This window comes from Lissotriton vulgaris, chromosome 4_1, assembly GCF_964263255.1.
Source record: "Lissotriton vulgaris chromosome 4_1, aLisVul1.2, whole genome shotgun sequence".
NCBI lineage: Eukaryota > Metazoa > Chordata > Amphibia > Caudata > Salamandridae > Lissotriton > Lissotriton vulgaris.
The window spans coordinates 2098478941-2098501108 of record NC_141691.1 but is presented as its reverse complement, the minus strand read 5'-3'; the positions used below and the strand labels follow the sequence as shown (position 1 = coordinate 2098501108).

General features: G+C 42.5%; 1 protein-coding gene across 1 annotated transcript in view; it reads left to right on the top strand.

Moving 5' to 3' along the window:
- LOC147725118 (GTPase IMAP family member 4-like) overlaps positions 1-5901 on the top strand; it is a 163210-nt gene extending 157309 nt beyond the window's left edge. Inside the window, exon 2 of the mRNA XM_086918176.1 lies at positions 5132-5901. Within this exon, the coding sequence (XP_086774302.1) occupies positions 5132-5901 (770 nt within the window). The remainder of the gene's footprint in view (positions 1-5131) is intronic.
- Positions 5902-22168: the final 16267 nt, after the last annotated feature.

The window sequence follows — 22168 nt, the reverse complement described above, 5'->3', positions numbered from 1 at the left end:
ACGTTCTTGCCCTCCCCCAAAGTGCCCCAAACTACGGCTGCCATATTGAGCTCGGCCTGGATTATATAACTGACACCATTAGATACCAGCCAATTCTCCTATGGCACCGTATATGGACCAAAGAACAATGCCATCTTACTCGGTCTTTGATAACCGATTGTTTATCCCTGGTTCACTGGAAAAAGATTCCATGCTTACTGTACGTCTTTAATTTTCTGAGTGATTTAAACTGCTTATCGTTTTTTACTGACCCTTCCTCACTTGTGGACATATCCAGGAAGGCTTTGAAGAGCCTGTGTGTTAACCACCTCAGTGATCTTCGTATGTGCTCAGAGGTTTGTAAACGTACAAACAGCCATCTAATGATGATACAAACCTTACCTGGCATGCAGCCGTATTTGTCTTTCTTCTTGTCAAACTACGATAAGTATGTTTTAACTAGGTTTGGTTTTGACACCTTTTTTCGTCTTGTTTCATTCCCCGGGGTTTCAAACTGGTCACACAAGTTAATTAGTTGCCCCTGTGATGGAAATGCACGCCAGTCTACCCTACATGTAACTTTATTCTGTAGCTATTATGAGACCCCACGTAAATGCTGGATAGTCCCTCTCCTCCGACAAATGGGCCTGAGAAGATGCAGGCCTGCACTCCTGGCATTACAGTTTTTAGAAACACAATTTGCTGCTAAGTGTATAGCTTGTTTTTTAAAAGCATGCTTGAAAATTTGACTTCAATCAGCTGACTTATTTATTTTTATTTTTAGAGTTTTCTATAGCGCGAACTTGAACCGATTAGGTTATCAGAGCGCTTTACATAGCACCAGTTCCGTTACAAGTTATCACAGCAGTTTCCAAGGAATCAGTTACGTTACACATTTCAGGAACTTGAACCGATTAGGTTATCAAAGCGCTTTACATAGCACCAATTCCGTTACATGTTATCCAAGCACTTTACATAGAATCAGTTACGTTACACATTTCAGGAGCACATTTCTTTTGTTCTAGTGAATAGGGTTATCTCTTCACACGGGGGAAGGGATACACCTGGCTATATTCCGACAGTCACACAGGCGACTAGTCGTTACAGCTATAACTCTAAACACAGGGAGGGGATACACATGGATACAATCTAAGAATACAGAGGATACTAGTCGTTAGAGTTATCTTCTATCTACACGGGAGGGATATGACTGGAAACACTCTAAGGGTCACATAGGGGTGGTAGAGAGTACAAAGGTCCACTGCAAACACTAGTGATAAGAGTCAACTACATACACATGGGAAGGGATATGACTGGTTAATCTCTAGGAGACGCATAGGGGTGGTATATGGTGTATGGACTTCAGCGAGTACCAAAGCTTAGCATTATTGCAATCGGTCAAAGATGCAGTCACAGCATAGAGGAAGGGTGTGTGGGATGCAAGGTATGGAGGGAAGGGCTAGAGTCCAACGAAAACTGTCCGAAAACCGCAGCATTCACAGCATAGAGGAAGGGTGGGTGGGATACAAGGTATGGAGGGAAGGGCTAGTCCAACGAAAAACTGTCCGAGAAACAGCAGCAAAGTGTCATTCAGGATAGTAAGCAAGTCGAGAAGTCCAGGTTGTAATTTTTACAACCTTTCAGAGAAAAAACTACTGTCTTGATGTAACCCCCTGTTAACATTGTATATGTGATAACCTTTTTAAAGGAAAAATTACAGCCTTGATGTAATCGTTTTTTACTATGCACTTTTTATGATTGCGAAACTCAATCGAAATAACGATTTTGAATTGTTGTTGTTGGTTCCTCTTGAGGCAGGACCTTCTCCCTTTGAACAATTTATTATCCAGATGGTATGGTTCCTCAGCAATGTGCAATCAGTGCAATAAATCTATTCAGGACATTGCTCATTTTCTCTTTGTATGTCCGGCCCTTATGTAATACCGACGAAAGTGGTTGAGACCTATTTGCTTAAAATTAAGTATTTTGTCAGCCAGCTCTTTAATGGATGCCATTTATAATCCGCCCAACAAAATGTTTTGCTACAAAAATTTTTACTTTTTTAAAAGCTTTCTAGATATATATTAGTGGACATGAAATTGTTTCTTTTATTCTCTCTTATATTTGCATGTAAACTGTATTTTTCTTCTATGTTATTCTTTTATGTGGATCTCATGTGAGTTCCAAAATCATAAATAAATATTGAATTCATTGATTGATCACGGGATGCTGAGCAGTGACAAACAGACTTCTTTTATTTTCAGCACACATTCACTTCCTGTTTTGTTTTTAAACCAGTGCTTTGTTGATATTGTGATTTGTGACTGTTTTTTCAATAAAAGCTATAACGCATTTATTTCTCTGTGTTGTTAGTGCTGAGTGTGTTAAAGTGAAAGCTTAAAAATATGTATACATGCAATTTTTAATCTAAGATGGTATGTTTGCACCAATCACAATTAGGCAGTTGTCTTCTCTCTAGTGAGTGATGTTGGTCTGCATAGAACTGTATATTACTACGTTTACAGTGTTTACATTTTGTCCATCTCAATTTCTTATCCCTTCTTGTATTATTTCTTGGCTCCCTAGTGAGCCTAGTCTCTCTATTGTCAGTCTCAAAGGAGGGGGGTACTGTTATCTCCTTTTTTTTGATATTATGATTAATCATGAACAACAATGGGGTTTTGTTTAAATGGCCGGAATATTGAATTTGCACAGTCTATAAGGCCAGCATTTGTTGATTTATGTTTTATTATTTATTTCATCCCTGATGATGTCCCTTGAGGACGAAACGCTCCGGCTGATTTAATATGTTGAAATGTGATTGAATACGGTAAAGTGGAAGATTTTGGCTAACTGGATATGTTGAAATTAATTGTGATCTTTACAATAAAGAAGAAGTGGATATGTTGACATGAACTGTGATCTTTACAATAAAGAAGATCTTTTTGAAATTGAATCTTCTGCCTATGGACTCGTCATTGGAAGGTCCCCAAATATTGGATTAACACATGAATAAAGATGTTTTTGGAGCTCCTCATGTTTGTATTTAATAAAAAAAGTAGCAATTCATAGAAAAAAATTAGGTTCAGATTGTTCACGCACAAACCCCTCCCAAGAGGCGAGTCACTTACCCCTCCCGTAGCTTTTTCCAAACCGCACCCATTGACCCTTACCATACACCAATGACAACTTGTTTGATGCTGAAAAAGGTCACAGTTTATTAACACATAAACATTTAAATATTTTTCTTTTCATGGTTATATATACATTTCAATTGACTCATTAACTAACTTGCTATCATAGTTAAATTAGTCCATTTTTTTCTTGTTATCTGCCTCAGACAGATCACTTCCTGGGGAGGGGCCCAATAACCAAGGCTGCTGCTGTAGGGGTTAGGCTTCAACTTGCTACTGACTTGGTGGGCGTCTGTCCGCACTCTCCCTTGCTACAAGTGCCGTCCTGCTTGCCTTCAGACCCATCTTGTCCCCTCCCTACTCCACCAGGTCCCTGCCGTGTGGCATCCCAAGAACCCCATGTGGGCACTTCCTCTAGCCAGCCTGCGGCTGAGTTTTAACCTCTTGCTCCTCTGGTACCCCTGCTGTGAGGCATCCCATGGACGCTGTGGTAGTATCATATCTACTCTGTCTGTAGCTGTCTGACATCCGTATCTCCCTCAGTGCCCCTGCTCTGAGGCATCCAAAGGACACTGCTTGAGCCTTCCATCAACTTCTACCAAAATCTCTCCTTTTTCCATCCTTATATGTTTTTACCGCCTCACCTTAAACCCCTGCGGCTGCGACAGCCTGCCTTTTTGCCTTTCTCTTGAGTGGGTGGGTGGGTGGTATTAATTTCTGTTTATGAGAGAGAGGGTTGAATGCTCAATGGGGCCTCTCACCCCCTTCTTAACCCCCTCTGAGGCTTGTGGCCTCTTCCCCTGATTGAGGGAGATCAAACCTAGCCTGGGACAACCATTCGCGATCAGCCCTTTTTTGCAGGCTTGAGTCCTGGGGGGATGGGGCTTCCCGCCTCAGGGCGGCGTTTGTCCCGGGTCCCCATTGGGTCTGGATATGCCTTCCCCGACATGGACTCCAAACCATAGAAAATCAGCAGTTACAATTACAATTATCTCAAGTATCTATAACTGGTGCCCTTAGGTTATTATAACTCGAGTCTTCCATGCACCGCTAATTACCCTACATAATACATTATTCATGACATCTTCTATGACATCATTGATAATATCACTGCAACATTTACATTAAAATTCTTGATGAGAAAACTGTTTAGGGGGCACGAGTTAGAGTTACCTCAGGGCATGTATGAGGTGTACAGAAATAATCTCATCACTCCCTATAGAAGCCAGGGGGATTTATAAGACTGTCTTTCTGAAGGGTCCAGGCCATCATGAAATGCAGAAGCTATGCTGTTAGTGTCTTCAATCTTTCCAAAGCCAAAGAAAATTTAACGGGGCAATCTTTCTGAGTATTGAGACCAGAATATGGAACTTCTTATCCCGGAAACTACACACCACCTCATTGACGATCTTCAAATGGGAGCTGAAAGCCCATCTTCTACAAAGGCATTTTGGCCACTTGTCCCCTAAGCTATGCTGCCCATGATAATGTATTCTCCACAAGACTGTAACTGCACTACCCTGCCTCTTGAATTAACCTTGCTTAAACTAATTATACTGTCTGCTTCCTCCAACAATCTGTAAATCTGTGCCTTTGTATAGATCAAAAGTACCATTATTTCTAGATGCCACTTTGTGGATTTTGTAGTGAATGCAAGTAGCAACTGTTTGCAAGTTTTTGTATCTTGTAATGAAACTGGTTTTATTTTCAAGCGCTCCAACATCATTGGGTAATGTTAGCGCTATATAAAAATGCATAAATAAACACATAAATAAATAAGACAAGTGACATCAGTCGTAGGAACACTTTGAGGTACTGAAATTCAGCAGAGCATGGATTCAAGAAACATGTTAGGTTAGTGCTCTAGAAGTATCAAACTGTACAGAGACAGCGACACCTGCAACATGTTCTTTGTTATTTGAGTAGAGGAAGGAGCCTCCAGGAGTGTTAAATGTTAATGAGGTGTGCACTATCAGTTCTTGGACAGTGTTTGTGACCTGTGAATGTTCTTTCCACAGATGCTGGCCGCAGACGTGACCCGAGGTGCGAGGCGGGTGAAGATGTCATTACACTCCCGGAACTCCCCAAGATCCCTCCCTCTGGGACCGATGGGTCTCACTCAGGGGGAGACAGAGAAGAGCTTAGGCTGGTCCTTCTCGGCAGCGCCGGAGCCGGGAAGAGCAGCACCGGGAACAGCCTCCTGGGGATGGAAGTGTTTGACTCCAGACCCTCGGCCGTGCCTGTGACCAGACAGTGCCAGAGGGGGGAGGGGCGGTGGGAGGGCAGACCTCTTGTGGTGGTGGACACCCCGGTATTCCTGTCCCCCGCAGTCCCCGACGAGCAGCTCTCCTTGGAGATGGGGCGGTGTGCACAGCTCTCCTCCCCCGGCCCAAACGCCTTCCTCCTGGTGCTCCAGGCCGGGCGGTTTACCGCGGAGGAGCGGGAGTCCGTGCAAAGCATCCAGCGCCTTTTCGGGAAGAAGGCGCGGAAGTTCACGGTCATCGTGTTTACACGGAAAGATGACCTGGAGGGTAAAACTATAAAATCCTTTATGCGTAAATCCGAGGAGAACCTTAGAGAGCTGGCCAGGAGTTGTGGGAGGAGGGTCTGTGCCTTCAACAACCGAGCGACAGGAGCAGAGATGGAGCAGCAGGTGCGGGAGCTCATTCAGAGGATAGACAAAATGCTACAAGGGAAAAGAGTCAGATACTGCAGTCTGGGGCAGGGGCAGGTGGATGGAGGGAAGGATCAGGCCTCTCGAGGGCTATACTCTCGTTTTAGGAGGTAGATTATAGGGTAAATCTAACTCTGAGAGGGATGTTGATAAACAGTAAATGGTAAGCACGAGGGTTGTTAGACGTAAAAGTGATTTTAGCTGAGGTAGTGCTGAACAACTTGCAACCAGTGCCTGTGTTCCTAGAACCAATCCAAAGACCCATTTATAACATCCTGTAACTGTATATCACATTAGATAGTACAACATTGAATCTGTTATTATATATCATATGTGTACCTTTTTTGGACACTTTCTTTGAAATGATTTTGTATCAAACTTCGTTTTTGATTTTTCAGTTTGTATAATTAATGGATGTAACCATGGACACCATGCCTAAATTATCAGCAATAGACACAAGAACCCCCTCACATGAATACAGCTGACCTGAGAAATGTCAGCACTTACATGAACAACTGTAAGCACATTGCCATAGCGGTGTGACCAGTGTTAAGGTTATTCATTGTCAGGAGGTTCACTTAAATGTACGGTTGAGGAATGCTGCACATTTACTTCTGTCACTGAAGGATGCGTCACACTCACTCACTCACTTGCACTCACTTTTTCACTTTCACATGCAATCATATTCACTCTCAATCTTGAATGCCCCCACTGACGTCACTCACTCATTCTTTCTTTTGATTATTATCTTAGTCTCTCTTTCTTTATCTGATTCCTTCTTCTGCACCCACTGCTCTAAGTTGTTCTGACTCTCTCAATCTGGGGAGCAGGCATATTGAATCCCTGCACAAGAGGAAGAAAACAGCTCAGAGTCCTCTTTACTAAAACTGGCCTGTGCAATGTTCCCCTGCAGTGGTGCAGGAAAATGTTGTCTAGCCCCATGTACACAACTTTGCATCAGACTGCAACCAGAATAGGTCAAAGACTGAAGTGCCATCCAGCTCTCCTCCAGTTGTGGGATTGTGGAAGCATTATGGGCAGGACCACTGGAGTTAGTTAGCAGGGAAGGGCCAAATTATACAGCAAGGTTGACTAAATTATGCAGCAAGAATAGGCAATTTCTTTCAGCGTAATCCAACCTATGTTGTAATACTACTTTTTCATTACTTTGACGTTTTTACACCTGGTTAACACTATCTGGGCAACGATTTCACCTTATTAGTACATGTTCAACAGCCATATGTAGCAATAAACAATTGAAACATGACCAGTTAACCTTTGTGAAAGGCTTTCCTCTGCACAGGAAAATTAGTCCTAACCATTGATAGAATTCACTTTCTCTGGCCAGTTTGGAATGTGACAGGTATCAGTAAAGTCAAGCACCTACTGAATGGGAACTCCATTGAGTCTTCTGAGGCCCTTGCCAGAGATTTTCTTTTTACCAAAATCAAACTTTGGGAGATATCAGCAGATCAGACATCTTCTCCAGATGCAACAGGCATCGTGTGCGTGTACCCATCATCCTTCGTCACTTCACTCTACATAGTATAATGGGCCCACCATAAGAAGTTGGCCTCTGATCTATATGAACTCCTACTAATGAAACAAGTGACCAAACCCCTGGAACATCTCCTCCAGCATCAATGGCAGACACAACTCAAAGTACAGTACTCTTCCCAGGATGGGTCCCACCTCATTAGCACACATTACTGAGGTCTCAGGGAGATCAGGATTAATCTTAGCTATATCAAGATTCTCATTTATATTGATTCTATATGATACACCTTGCTTTTTAGTCTTGTGGTGCATCACAAAACATGTATGCTTCGTATGAACTTGTCTTTCTATTTTTTTCCTTTTCAGACAAATGAATATAAATGCTCAATAACAAAAAATGAACATCTTCGACCTGATTAACAAAGGTAAACTGACACTTGTGAGAGTTACCACTTGTTGTTATTCATGAACTACCCGCACAGGATTGTGATTATGCACTCAGTGTAATTATCTGTTACAATACAGTTGAGACAGAGACCTCAGCACACACAAGTATAAGGAGTGCAGAGTCATAAAAACTATGCATGTATTTCGTGAATACCAAAACGTGATAAGCATATAGAAAAGTGTTAGTTTACCTTTGTGAATCATCTTCCCTGGATTTACATTGCATGAACCTCTTAATTTTGAATGAGATGTGTGATGTTCAAATGAATAAGAAGTGAACAACTATTTTGTTAATGAGTGCATAATCTTTCCATGCTGTTTTGTTCTACAAATGTTTCCTGCAAAAACTTTAATTAAACTTACGTGAATACATTCATTTGATTTAATCTTTTCTGTTTAGCATGTTTATGCTAAATTTACTCTTTGTTTTTTCTACTTACGTCCAATCAGATGGTCTTTTGATTAGCCTGCTAAAGTATTCGAGGGGATAAAATACATCAAATTATGTTTCAAATTATTCCTTTTGCTAATGACCACAAACTCTGACTTTTAGTTTTGTGAATTAATTATAAGGACAAAAATAATAATATATAAACACACCGCAAAATCAGGGTATACAAATACATGAATATTAATGCAGAGCCGAATTGTCTCATATAATTCATTCGGCACAAGAGGCACAATATGATGAACCCCAAAATTAGTACGTAACAAAGTATAGATGCCGAGTCTAATTCTCTTTTCATTGAAGAGATAAGAAAAACAGCAATAAACTTCCCCAACCCTACTCTAGGTGAGGATCCTAACTACTCTTCCATCATCCTATCTCAAAGGTGTCAGCATGTGTTGACTTCCTAAGAAGCACTCACGTCAAATAGATCTTTAGCTTAAAGCTATGGAGTGCGTTCTAAGATGCTCCCTCTCCTCCGAAAGCAAGCAGAAGTCGGCCCAATCTGTCCCTGCGCATCATACTAAAAGACAATCCCTGACCTATAATGCCTCACAGAATAAAATGTTCCATTTGAAAACATTATCAGTAAGTTCTCAGTGAACTATAATGAGTGTTTCTTTCTTCTAAGTGATGTTGGTGTTCAGATAGGCCAGGCACAGAAGGTGTCCTCCCTTTTCGCTTCTCAGACTTCTTCAAAGGCATTCCGAGATTCTCCTTAATTCTGAAAATAACGAGGTTGAATTCCAGCACCTGCAGTAGGATGAGAACACAATGTTTTCAACCACAACAAGGATTCTTTGAACTATACGAAAATCCAAGAAGGAATAAACGAAAAACAACATAAGGTTTGGGCCTACAATTCAGGCAAACTTAACTAACACAATTGTTTTACAAAATTAATATTTTCATCCCGCACATTATATATGAAGGGATTATAAATGTTTTAATACATACACAGTCTTACTTAAACATGTGCATTACATGTTAATGCTATTATAACGTGAACTAATGCATTTTAAATGATAATAGAACACTGCACATGATAAAATACAAATGAGTGTGTTTAAACCATGAATATAGGGCACCCATACACTTTAGAGGGCTGTAATCTCCCCATCAGGCTCATTAACCAAATGTTTTTTTAAAGATTATTCATTGTGTGTTATATTTCTTTGCCTTTAAAAAAGGAACACAGATTATCAATTCCCAATAGCTAAAAGGGCATTTTGTTACTTCATAATTATTGTTTAATCTAACAGTTTCCAACAGTCCTCTGATTAAGTATTACACAACGGAATGCAGAGAGTTAGAATCTTGAGAATACTGCCCACCAGTGCTATCAAGACAGGATGGCAGGATTGCAGCATCCATTTTAATCAAAGCTTTCACTGGCTGCTCAAGTTGCGGTGTTTGTTCTTTAATATCCACAGCAGCTCTCTAACAGAAATGCATGATTGCTATGCATATTGCACAATACGCCTAGTTTTCTGTTTCAGGTATGCAAGTGTGCATCATTTTTTAAACTCCTTAGATATTTTTTTGCAAGAGCTTGCATAGCACCTAGAAGTAGCAAAATATAATGACCATCTTAGAATAGTTTTTTCCATTCACACTATTTATAAATGTTATCCTCTGTGTAGTTTCTCTTCTTATCTTGGGCACTATATTAGGATTCAAAATAAGCATTTTAAAATGCGTATTTTGCTCTCGAGGGATTGTTGAGTGTACTATTATTCCTCATTGAAAGGGTTTGTGATGTCTACTAAATTACCCTGTCTAGTCTCATGGGATTGATTGTTAAAATTAACATATTTCATGTAAAACATTGCTCAATGGGTTGTGCAATGTTGGAAGTCCAATGAGTTTTCTCATTCAGTGTGGCGCATTTACTGAGTCCTTGTTGACCGGGCTTCTGCACAACCAAATCACTGTTGCATGGGTACTCGCAAACCTTCCCCCAGGGGCCTCAAAGTACTGTCTGTGGCTTCTCGAGTGCCACACAGATGCCAGCAGGGTTGTGTCGGGGTGTTGAAAGGTGGGCCTAAGGGGACAAATCCATCATCCCCTTTGGTTTTGCTTTGTTTGCCCTAAGTTGGCAGGGTATGCCCGGATGTGGGTCCCTTGCTCACTTTGCCACTGGATTCAAGCTAGCCTGGCTGATGACAGCTGATTAGCTAGAAACCAGTCCCAGGATTCTTGTTTCCGTTCCTGGGAAGACATGGCTTGGCAGTTCGGGCTGGACTCTTCCCATGAGGCACAGGGTCAGACTGAATTGCATATGCCCATGTCTGAATTGGGGTGGCAGAGTCAGCTAAAGAATGATGATGGATTCAACCCAGATCAGTTGACTGGAAGTGAGTGCTTGCAATTTTGCTTAAGGGGACGCAAAGAAGATGCGAGCTAATGATAAGTTGTCTAAAAACATTATTTGCTTCTTTACCGTTAGTTTTGTTAATCTGCAAATAAAATATGCCCATTTCACAGATTTCTGAATAATCCTGCTATGTCAAGTGAGCAATAGACCTGTGCTGCTGTTCAGTAGGGGGCCGCAAATACTTTGAGTATACCTGCTCTAGAGAGCTGTAGAAATCTAACAATTGGCTTGAGAAGCCCTGTCCAAGAAACAACACATAAATACATTTATGAGTGTATGTGTGAGAAGGTTATTAGTCAGATACATCTGGGTCACGCACTGCTGGCCTAAGGGGCAATGTGGTTCTTGCTTCACCCAGCATGTCTTGTCTTGCTAAGAAGTCAGGTGTGTCTCAGTAGCGTAGAATCTTATGGACATGTTTACACAATGAGGTTTGCTTTGATGAAGAGTACACATTTATTTATTTATTTAATGAGTTTTATATAGTGCTGGCTAGACCCGTAGGTATCCGAGTGCTTTTCATGAGAATTGGAGAGTTTCTTGTTAAAACAAGAATTGGGAACCGAGTGACCCGAGTCAACCTGGTAACTTCAAGTATTTTCAATTATGTAGAATTCTCTGTTATTATTTTTGAACACAAGCAATGTTTCATAGAATGTAAGTAAGTGAAAGTTTAGAAGGCCTTTTTTATTGTTTGTTCTAAAGATTATGCCTAGGCTGAACTCAAGAAATTTCACTCAAGGAATAACACAGAAAAATGCTTGTCACACTGCTCGTTCTCTGATCTTAGCGCCGGAGGTGCATTCTTTTTTGAAAAATGAGTGTGGGTGGCACCATGTAGGTTGGGGTAGAATACCTACTGGAAAAATTGTCTCCAATTTGATTTTGCTGGCATTCAGGTAGAAAAACAACTCTACTCTGACCACAACCGATCAGGACCGTCGTCATTCATAAAATCTCACTGGAAGTCCTTCTTGCCACTGTAATTTGCGCTATGGAATGTCATCTCTCGCTCTATCTCCACAGCTCGCATTCTAAAGCTTTACATTGCTCTCTGTATTTTGTAGTTCAAAGGGGAAAAATGTATGCCACATGGATCAGAATTCTCCACTTGCGGAATTTAAATTCCACTTAGTCCTAATGAAGACCGATGGCCTGATACACAAAGTTAAACTTAGACTTAAAACTAAGTTTACTACATTTTGGTATTCATAAAGGTAAGTTACTACTAGTAACTTGTCTACTAGTAAACTTACTAGTAGTAAACATATTAGAAGTAACATACTTTTGGGAATACCAAAAATAAGAAAACTTAGGGACCTATGTACAACCACTTATCGCCACCAGAGTGCACCAAATTTACAAAGTGGCATTTAAGCAACTTTTGTTTTTATGCCTCTTTGTAAATTTGCTTACCTCTCATGCAGGAATCTGCATGAGAGTGGCATGTAGTGGGTATTGCTGTGGGCTTTCAACCACAACACCCATTGCTTTTTGATGCTGGTCCAGATTTACAAGGAGGTGTACATCTGAGGAAGCACTAAAAACGAATGCCATGCAAGAGCAGGTGTTAGTATGGCACACGTTTTTACTTTTTCTATGTGTGCTGCATTCTGCCCTTAATGATTGCTTATGTGGAGGAAGGTTTCCCATCAAATAATGAAAATTTGCTATTTCTATGTGTGCTGCAGAATGCAGCACACATAGATGTAACAAATAGCCTTTAAGGATTGTTTATGTGCAGGAAGGGATACCTTTGTGCACACAAACAATCCTTCCCTGCACCTCAGGCACAAATTGCAATTCCTTCAACGTGGTCTATCTCATCATGTGCCCCTGCCAAAAAAGATATGTAGGAATGACCACTCGTAAAATCAAACAGCACATCTGCGAACACCGCAGCAACATCAGGTGCCACAAAGCAACAACAAAAATGAGCGAACATTTCCTCCAACAAAACCATACCCCCAATGATCTCCACTGGACGATTATTGAACCGATCTCCACTGAGAGAAACACCTCCAGTGTCCTTTTTGAAAAAGAACAACGCTGGGTATACAGATTGGGGACCCATCTCAATGGTTTAATCGATCTGATTCCTTGGTCATCAGTACTAAAACGTTAAAGGCTGCCATCTAAACCCCCCTAGAACATCTTTTGTCTTGCTCCCTATAGAACACCCTTTGGTTCTCCTAGCCATACTCTGGTGTTATGTGACCAATAGTAATGTCAACACCCTTGTTTATGATGTCTATTAATCATACCTTTGTGTGTACACTCCTGTGTATACACCCTTAAGAAATTATATTTATAATTGCCCTCTTCGGTCCACTTTTGTAAATAACTACAGCATTTGCTCTCAATCTAGTGTTTCCTTGCCCAAATCTTTTCCTTTCATTTGTAAAACTAATAAAGTTTTCTGATTATCATCTTACTCAAGCCCAAGCTTGAGTCTCAAGCCTCAACTTCACCTCGCGAGGTGATTGGTTGCTTCCCCGTCTACGACACAGCGCGAGACATCTTGAGTTCCAAGCCTCATTCTCACCGCTGTGTTCCGATTGGCCGCAGGACTTTTGCAAGGAACCTCCCCCGCAGACTCTATACTTTAGCGTTCTCCATACCATGGGTGCCATCCATGAGGTCTGGTTGAGGGAGATCCCAGGTGTTGAGTGGTTGCCAGGCGTTGCCGGCGTAAGATGATTCTTCTCCTTCTCTCCCTTCAATATTCAGTTAAGTACTTTGCGATCTCTCTGGCATCATTTCCAAAACGACTTATGCTGTATTTGTGATTTACTGTCCCCCCTACAGGGTGTGCCATTGTCACCTCCACCCCCCTCCCGAGACCTATGGGGTGTGAATTTTTTACCTAACAAGTGAGAAATTCTTACTAAATGTTATTAAATCCGCCAGGCTCATTTAGAATTTTTGATGTAAATACATCACCACTGGCCCTGCATTTTGGCCCATTGATCGCTAACCACGCCATCTGAACAACGGGCCATTCTTCCTTGTTATAGTGCATGTCCACGATATAGTCTGGTACCCAGACTAGTGTTTTCCTGCTCAAATATACCTCTTATGACACTGTGGTCACGCATATTGACTAGTCCCAAGCACATGTACTCAGAGATCGGTCTTGCAGAAAACTTAAATAGACAGATCCTACTAACTAAGTGTTTGTCTTTCTATTTGTGTGTATGTCCTTTCCCTCCAGACTATACAGGTTCCTCTCAAATTGAGGTAAATCCCACAACTTGTTGGTTTGTTTTTTGCACCTTCTAATGTTTACACTATTTTAACTTTCACGTCCTCTGGTAAGGGTGGGCCTTAGCGCGCCCATACCGCCGGGGTACACTCCTCACGGTCCTGAAGAAAGCCCAGTAAACTACACATAACGGGCAGAAACATGTCGACCCCACTTTAAGTGGAAATATCCAAAACATTAATTGGTAATTTCCCAACACATATATTTTTAATCATGTCAGGTTGACCACTGAATAAAGTTTTTGCGTTGTACACTACCTTGACATTTTTAAACTCACAATATTTTACATCACTGTCACGAAAAAAACAGCGCTGCAGTATCCTGGCGTTGTAGCACACCAGGGAGGCATTCGGCTTCTCCTGGTGGGCCCGATGATGAAGCATGTCACCACCCAGGGTGGTGAGTGAGGGCTTCCTTAAAAATTCCAATGTGATTTACTAAGGTTTAATTTTTCCTTTGTACTTATGCTTACACATTTACTACATAAGACACTTTTTTGTTATTTGAAAAAGAGGTAAATGATGCGTCAACTCCAAGACGGTTCTGGTCTGCGGGTGATATGTTGCAAAAACTTGCCGCACATGTGCAATGCTTGGAAATCAGCGAAGCATCGGTGCCTCGATGCCAAGTAGGCAAGCAGCGTTGTGTTGGTTTCTTCAGCCACGATCCCCTGATGCTTCGGTTCTTGGAGCCGCGACAGTTGCTGTATCAGTTCTGCAGCAGCACAGCACTGCGTGGAGATTCTTCTTAAACAGATGTCATGCGTCGGGTAAAACATCGGCAAGAACAGACATGCGTCAAGTTCTTCAGTTCTTTGGGTTTTTTCCAGCTCCCAACAGCAGGAACAACCTCCAGAGGCTGACAACTGGAACAGGCACCACCTGGCAGGTCAGAACTCTCAGCGGCAGAGTTCAGCGGAGCTGGGGGTGAAGTCTTTGTGTCCACGAGACTTCAGAACAGGAGGCCAGCACACACAGGCCCTTGGAGATCTTCTTCAAGCAGATTCAAAGCAAAGTTCAAGTCTTTGTCCTCTCATAGGCAGGAACAGCACCTGCAGGCCAACCCCAAACATCCCACAGTACTCCTCAACAAAACTCTTCAAATGTTTTCCTTGGCAAAGTTTCCTCCAGAAGTAATTTAAAGTTCTGGGGTTTCAGGTCTACTACTTATACCCTATTTTGTCTTTGTTCGCTTTGTGCAAGGGTCTCTGAGACCAGTCTAAACCAGTTCTGTCCTCACTGGTGCAGTATGACCACAGGGGAAGAAGACAGCATTGTGCAAGGGAGACAGGCCATATTCAGATGCAAGGAAATCTCCCCCACTTATCTAAGTGCAGCCAAGCCCTATTCAGCTCAGCTCTGAGTCATCAAGGAAGGGCCAGACATACCTCAACTCCCCAGTGGCTGTCTACAGTGAATGCACATCCCCTAGCCCCTGTCACTCCAAAACCAGACCATCAATACACAAACAGGGAGAGGCACACAGAATGGTTAGATAAGAAAATGCCTACTTTCTTAAAGTGAAATTTTCAAACACACAATTTAAAAACCATCTTTACTAAAAGATGTGTTATTAACTTCTGAGTTCAGAGAGCCTACACTTTATTTCTTGATCTTGTCGCAATGGGAAGTTATACTATCAGGACATTTTACACACACCAGTAAATGTCCTACCTTTCACATAAACTGCACCCTGCCCATGGGGGTACCTTGGGCCTATCATAGGGGTGACTTACATGTAAGAAAAGGGAAGGTTGACCCTGGCAAGTCGGCGCATTTGCCAGGTCAACATGGCAGTTTAAAACTGCAAAAATATAATAGGAAAAATGGGTGCACACTTACTTGTGTGTTGTTTTAGTCACAGTAATCAAATTATTGCATTAATCTGTTTAGGGTGCTGCATGTCATACGTGTGTTGGCTAACACCGTAAATAAATGGAGAAAAGGATGCAGAAGGAGTCTGCAAGAAATGTGCACTGTTCCCAAGGAAAGCAAACTCTTTCCGCAATGTTCCCAAAATTCTTGTAATTTCAAACAATATTTAAATTTATTGATAAAGTACCCTTTATAATCATGTTGTTATATCATGTCATCAAGAAATAATACAAGATTACATATTATGACGCAATTCAAATTCATTGTTGCATATATTTATTCAATTATCGGTGCTATAGCATATCATAGTAAAACTAAATGTAATAGTACAATGGGCCTATTTACAAGAAATGATCATCAAAAAAAGGTTCTTTCTTCCTGTGTGTGTTATTCTTGATTTCTTACGGTCCGATGCCCAATGCAGTTCGGGAAGACTTTTCCCTTCATCAGGGGAAAAATCCTATGTATACCAATACAAGTAACGTTAATCTAATGCCTGTAGTTTCACACAAATTCGAATTCACAATTAGGGGTGCCATGGTGTGTAAAGATTAGAGACCTTATATCCCAGAAGATAAGCAAAATTGGCACAATGTTCCACCAATGGTGTAGGTGTATCTATGATTGTTTCAACATGGGATATACCCGAAAAGCCTGAGTGGAAAGGAAGAATGAGAGAAGATTGTTTAAGTACTAGCAGTAACAGCTCGTAAATGTGTACCCCAGGAATTTGTTCTAAGAGAACCTAATAATATCTTAGTGCACGGAATATAATAAACACCAAATTGTCGGTAATACCCGATGAATCCAAGGAATTCACGTTTGGTTTTGGGGGCAGGCAGCATTTTGATAGCCTCCATTTTTCTCATTTGGGGTTTAATAAAACCTTTTTGTGTAACCAAGGTATTGTATAGAATCAGTGACCAGTAGGGACTTTTTGGGGTTTATTTTGAGGCAAGCTTCTTGAATAGCAGAAAATACAGCAGCCAAGTGTTGAAAGTGCTCCGTCCAGCTTGAACTAAAGACAACTATGTCGTTTAAATAGGCGGCAGCATATTCAGTATGGGGTTTTAACAAACGATCCATTAGTAGTTGAAAGGTCGCTGGTGCCCCATGAAGGCCAAAAGGAAGTACCTTAAACGGATACAGGCCAGAAGGCGTGGCAAAAGCGGTTTTCTCTGTGGCCTGTGGGGTTAGGGGTATTTGCCAGTATCCTTTGGTAAGGTCTAGCATAGACATGTACTTAGCGTTCCCCAGCCGTTCTATTAATTCATCAATACGCGGCATTGGTTAAGAATCAAACTTAGTAATGCTGTTTACTTGCCGAAAATCTATACAAAAATGAAGACTCCCGTCTGGTTTTGGAACTATTACAATCGGGGAGCACCAGTTGCTTGTGGATGGTTCTATGATGTGTGAGTTCAACATTGTTCTCCTACTGGCAGCAGGGATGCGATACGGTTTCTGCTGTACTATGGTTGGAGTCAACAAAATGATACCATGGTGTACGTACCAACGTAGTTAACCCTGGGGTGGAAGAAATAAGACCGGGAAACTGGTCTAACATGGTCTGCAGTTCGGTCTGTTGTTCGGGAGATAATATGTCTCCTGTGGGGGGTTTTTCTGTTGGAGATTCTTGAGTACCCACTGTAGGGATGTCTAAGGGCCTTTCTGTACTAACGGTTAGGACTGAGTTACCAGCTTCATTGGGGTCTATGGCATCTTATGTAGCTGTTTGCCCCCAGGCCGATGGTGCAGTAAGACGCTGTAAGTGACTGGGGACATTTTCTTTTCGATGACATAGGGAGGGACCTTGTCATTTTGTCATAAGCTTGGTATCTGCTGACGGAAGTAAAAGACGTACCTTTTCTCCTGGTTTGAATTCTCTCAACTGGCTGTTCCTATCATAGTATCGTTTCTGAGAGGCCTGCGCCTTTTCGATGTTCTCATGGACTAGTCCCCAAATCCTCGTGACTGCTGACTTCAAATCAGCGGCATACTTTGTTATTGGTTGTCCCTCCTCCTCCTCTCCTTCCCACTGTTCAGAAACCATGTCTAGCAGGGTTTGCGGTTTTCGCCCAAACAATATTTTGAATGGGGAATAGCCGGTTGATCTCTGTTCATGGGTTCTTATGGCAAAGAAAATCAGTGGTAGTTTATGATCCCAGTCCCTCCCTGTGTTGAAATGACCTTGTGCAACATGGCTTTTATGGTTTTATTATAGCGCTCAACCAGACCATCGGTTTGCGGATGGTAGACAAAGTGCGGAGTTGTCGGACACCCAAGATGGTGCAGACCTGTGCCATGACATGGAACATAAAAGGAGTTCTCTGGTCAGTAAGGATCTCCAACAGAAAACCCACCCGGGAAAAGAACGATACCATGGCCCTGGCAATAGCCGGGGTGGTCATCGTGGACAAGGGGAATGCTTCCGGGTATCTACTTGCGTAGTCTACAATGACTAATATGTATTTGTGTCCTCTGGCCGAGGGTGGGAGTGGACCCACTATATCAAAGCCAACCCTTTTAAAAGGGATATCGATAATAGGTAAAGGACATTAAGGAGCTTTCTTTACTCCTTCAGGGTTTGTATACTGGCATCTCACACAGGCTGCGCAATATTTCGCCACATCCTTATGTTCTCCCGGCCAATAGAATTTCTCCAGGAGATAAAGAAGGATATTTTCTTTCCCATAGTGTCCTCCCCTGGTTTGGTTATGTGCCAGCTGTAAGACATAGTTGCGAAAAGGAAGGGGTGCCAGTAGCTGTGTTTTGGGGTGTGTCCCCCCTTTCATGGCTCTATACATCAACCCCCTTTTTATAAAGAAATAGGTTCCTACCTGTTCTGGCTCTATCTCTTTTACTTGGTTCCAGAAGTGCTTCAGTGTGTCATCTTCCCTCTGAGCTGATCGGAAGCTGACCGGTGCTGAGTCAGTAGGATCCTTGGTGGAAAAAGGGAAGGCATGATAGGAAGATTGTATGTAATTCTTTTTTTCTTTCCTTTTTTCATTCTTGCTTTTCCTGTCTTTTCCTACTGTCCCGTCTAGGTCACTATCATGAAAAGGGGCATCAGATAACCACATCATATCTCTTTTTTTATCTCATCTAGGTAGTGTTCAAACTTAGGGTGGTCAGTGATCGCTTCGGGCAGGGAGGGAATAATCCCTACTCTTCGTATTTGTGGGTCATGTAGGATCTCCATCAGGACTTCTGCTATAGGATAGGTTCTGGTATCCCTATGTACACAAGTAACATGGACCTGTTTGTTGTCCTTGATTTGAAGTTGGGGTATCAACTGTCTGTCGAACATGGTCACATGACATCCAGTGTCCAGCAGGGCACTTTGTTTTTCCCATTTAGAGGGATGTCTATTTTATAATGCTGAGGATTTTTTCCTGTTACCATTATCCTTCCCCTAGAGTAACCCAAATCCATGGGTTCAGCTGCCAGGGTTTTAAGAGGACATTGTCGAGCAATATGACCACATTCCGCAGTGATTGCATTGCAGACCTGATTCACTGGTTTCGGGTGTGTGCTGGAAGGGTTTGGGAACAGGACGGGGAAGGGCCAGGGGTTTAGGTTCGGGCTGGGGTGTGGTCGTGGGAATTAAAACAGGGTTCCGTGATATGCCTGCCTTAAACTCAGGTGATCTGTGAAAAAAACATGCCAATTCCACGGCTGTAGTAGAGGTCAGGTTAGGGTGTTGTTTTACCCATGAGCACGTAGTACTAGGTAAAGCAACCAAATATTGTTCCAGAATCACTTTTTCCGGGACTTCATCCATTGTGGACACTTGGGGAGTAAACCAACATAGTCCCAAGTCTTTGATTCTGTAGTACAGGGCACGCAGGTTATCCCCACTGTCCCACATTTCTCTCCTAAACATATTCCTATATTAGTCCTAGTCACATCCTAGTCTCTCTAAACTGGTCCTCATCACTTCCTCGTAGGGGGTAGTACCAGCAGGGTTAGCCACCTGATAGGCTGATTGGAGTTCGCCTGATAAAAGAGGGGCAATATACTGGCTCCATCTCTCTTGTGGCCATGCAGCTGTAGTCGTGACCCTCTCGAAGTTGGTAAAAAATAATCAGGATCCTCCCCTTCCTGGAACTTTTGGAGGAGCGACCCTGGGACATTGGGACATACTCTAGTGCTTACTATAGCGTCAGTAAGCCATGGTATTGCTGTGTCCTGGACCTGTTGATTTGACGTTAAGCAGGGCTGCTTGTTCTCTTAAGGCACCTTGTAGTGCTTCCCTGTCTTGTTACGCTGTTTGAACCTTCTGCTGCAAGTGTCGCTGTCCTTCCGCTAGTTGGTTAATTATGATTTTGAGGGACACGGGTTGTGTCATGATTCGACACTTGGGGAAGTTATCCCACTTCCGACACCACTTTGTTGCCACATGGGCTGCTGCAAGGTTTTGGGGCGCTAAAAAAAAACAGGGGATAGATGGGTTTCTTAGCTTTTATTGTTCATGTTCCGAAGGTGTGTACCAAATGTTTGGTTACGATTGTTATATTTCTCTCTCTCTTGCTATCAAGTTCAAGTTCAAGTTCATAAATAAAGAAAACAATAAATCAGGCTTCTTCTTAGGGGACTGTCCGAGTCTTCTGTGGCTCTCCTGGGGTCTGCTTTTCCCTCAGGGCATCGGGTAAGGAAGGAAGAAAGAACAAACAAAGGTCGGGTAAATGTCCACTCCGTTAATCATGGTTTTTGTGCTACCATCACCAGATTCAACTGAGGTGTGATAGGGGAGGGGTGTAGGGACCTTTCTTTTCCTAGTATACCCGAGTGCCCTATTTCCCCAAACCTCCCCACCACCCCCACCAAAATGACCCCCTAAACAGTACTCACCTCAGGCCACGACCCGTCTCCAGGGCCAAGGCGTCAGGACCCGGGGCGTCTTCTCCCTTCCCTGGCCCTCCGGGTATGGTTGCAGTGTATAATGCTCCTCCACCTCAGGTACCGTCTTCCTCCGCCTCTCTCTGCTCCTTTTACTTCTCCTGCATGCCTTCTCCTCTGATGCTGCTGCTACTGCCGGTGCCAGCGAGGTTGTAGTCCGTCCTCCCTTTTTAGTAATCTTCCTGCGCAGACGTTGACGTCCAAGTCACAGGAAGCTCCTCTTCCTGCCCAGCCACTAGACCGCTGTCCTCCTCACAGGCCCTTTCCTGTAAATTGAAATGACTGACCTCTTTCCCTCTGCTCTCTTCAATGCTCACCAAACCTCTGACCTGCAAAACATTGGATGAGTGGATGTTTCCCCCCACATTGAGAGCACTCATGCTCATAGTGACAGAATTGTCTATTAAAGAAACCTCTGTTAAATTTCCAGCCTGCCCCCGTAACTTGTGATTGACCCCTCCCATAAAACCCCACCCCACTCTGGGGGTGATGAGATTGAAAGGACAGGGAGTGACCGGTAAACCACTTGCCATATGTGTCGTAGCTGGCGGAGGCGAAGAAGCCATCCGTTGTAGCCACAGCTCTAAGTCAACATAACCCTATATTCTGTCATTAAAAATGAGAAGCCTAGCTCTAAACTCTTCATTGTAACGTAAACAGGCTGAACCACCAAAATACATTTGTGCTTTTCTTAATATGTCCATGCATTTAAACACAGCCACCGCTCTATCCTGATGCCGTTCACACTAAATGCTCACATAAATAAGAAAAGCAGATGTCCAATTCTCAATTATTTGCTAATTCCTGCGCTTCTTCCTTAGATCCTTCTTTGGCTTGAATGTCTCTATGTAAAAGGTTAAAGACATCAACCAACTCATTCTTCCATATTCTACTCAATTGCTCGGTCCGCTCTTGACTTCTGCTATATATTCAGAATACTGGTTTGCCCCGACAAACCCCTTGATCCCCAACATTTTGCATATATTTTCCCCATCATCCCCACAGTTAAGTATGGGCAAAATGTGCAAATTTGCGGTACGCGAATTCGTGCGAATACGTACTCGTGGTCTGCAAAATTCGCAAATCTGTGCGAATTTGCGGATTTTTTATTTTTGCGTGTTCAAGGGGTTTTTTTTTCAGGGCAGCTACCGCGAAATTACCCACGTGGTTGTACATGGGCGCGGCCATCTTGTTTTCAGTGTTTGCGTTGCATATTTCCTTTTACGGGCGCTAGTTGCATGCTCGCGTTGGGCATGTCCTACGTGCGGGGCACAAATACGTGATCACATCCGTTTTTGCGTGCTTGCCGGGGAAATATCGTGCAAACTTACCCACGCGGCCATCTTGTTTTTCATTCATTGCTTTGTTTCTGGGCATGCTTTTTCTATCCTGCTTTAATCTTTGCAATCCTTTGTTTGTTTGAACTCTTTTTTGATCTTTTTTACTCATTGTCTATCCCTCTTTTTGTTACTTTGATAACTACTTTTTTTGTTTAGCTCTCTCTTTTCTTTTATTTACTTTTTTTCCCTATTCTTTTCTTCTTTCACCGAGGACCATGGCAAAGGGAGCCT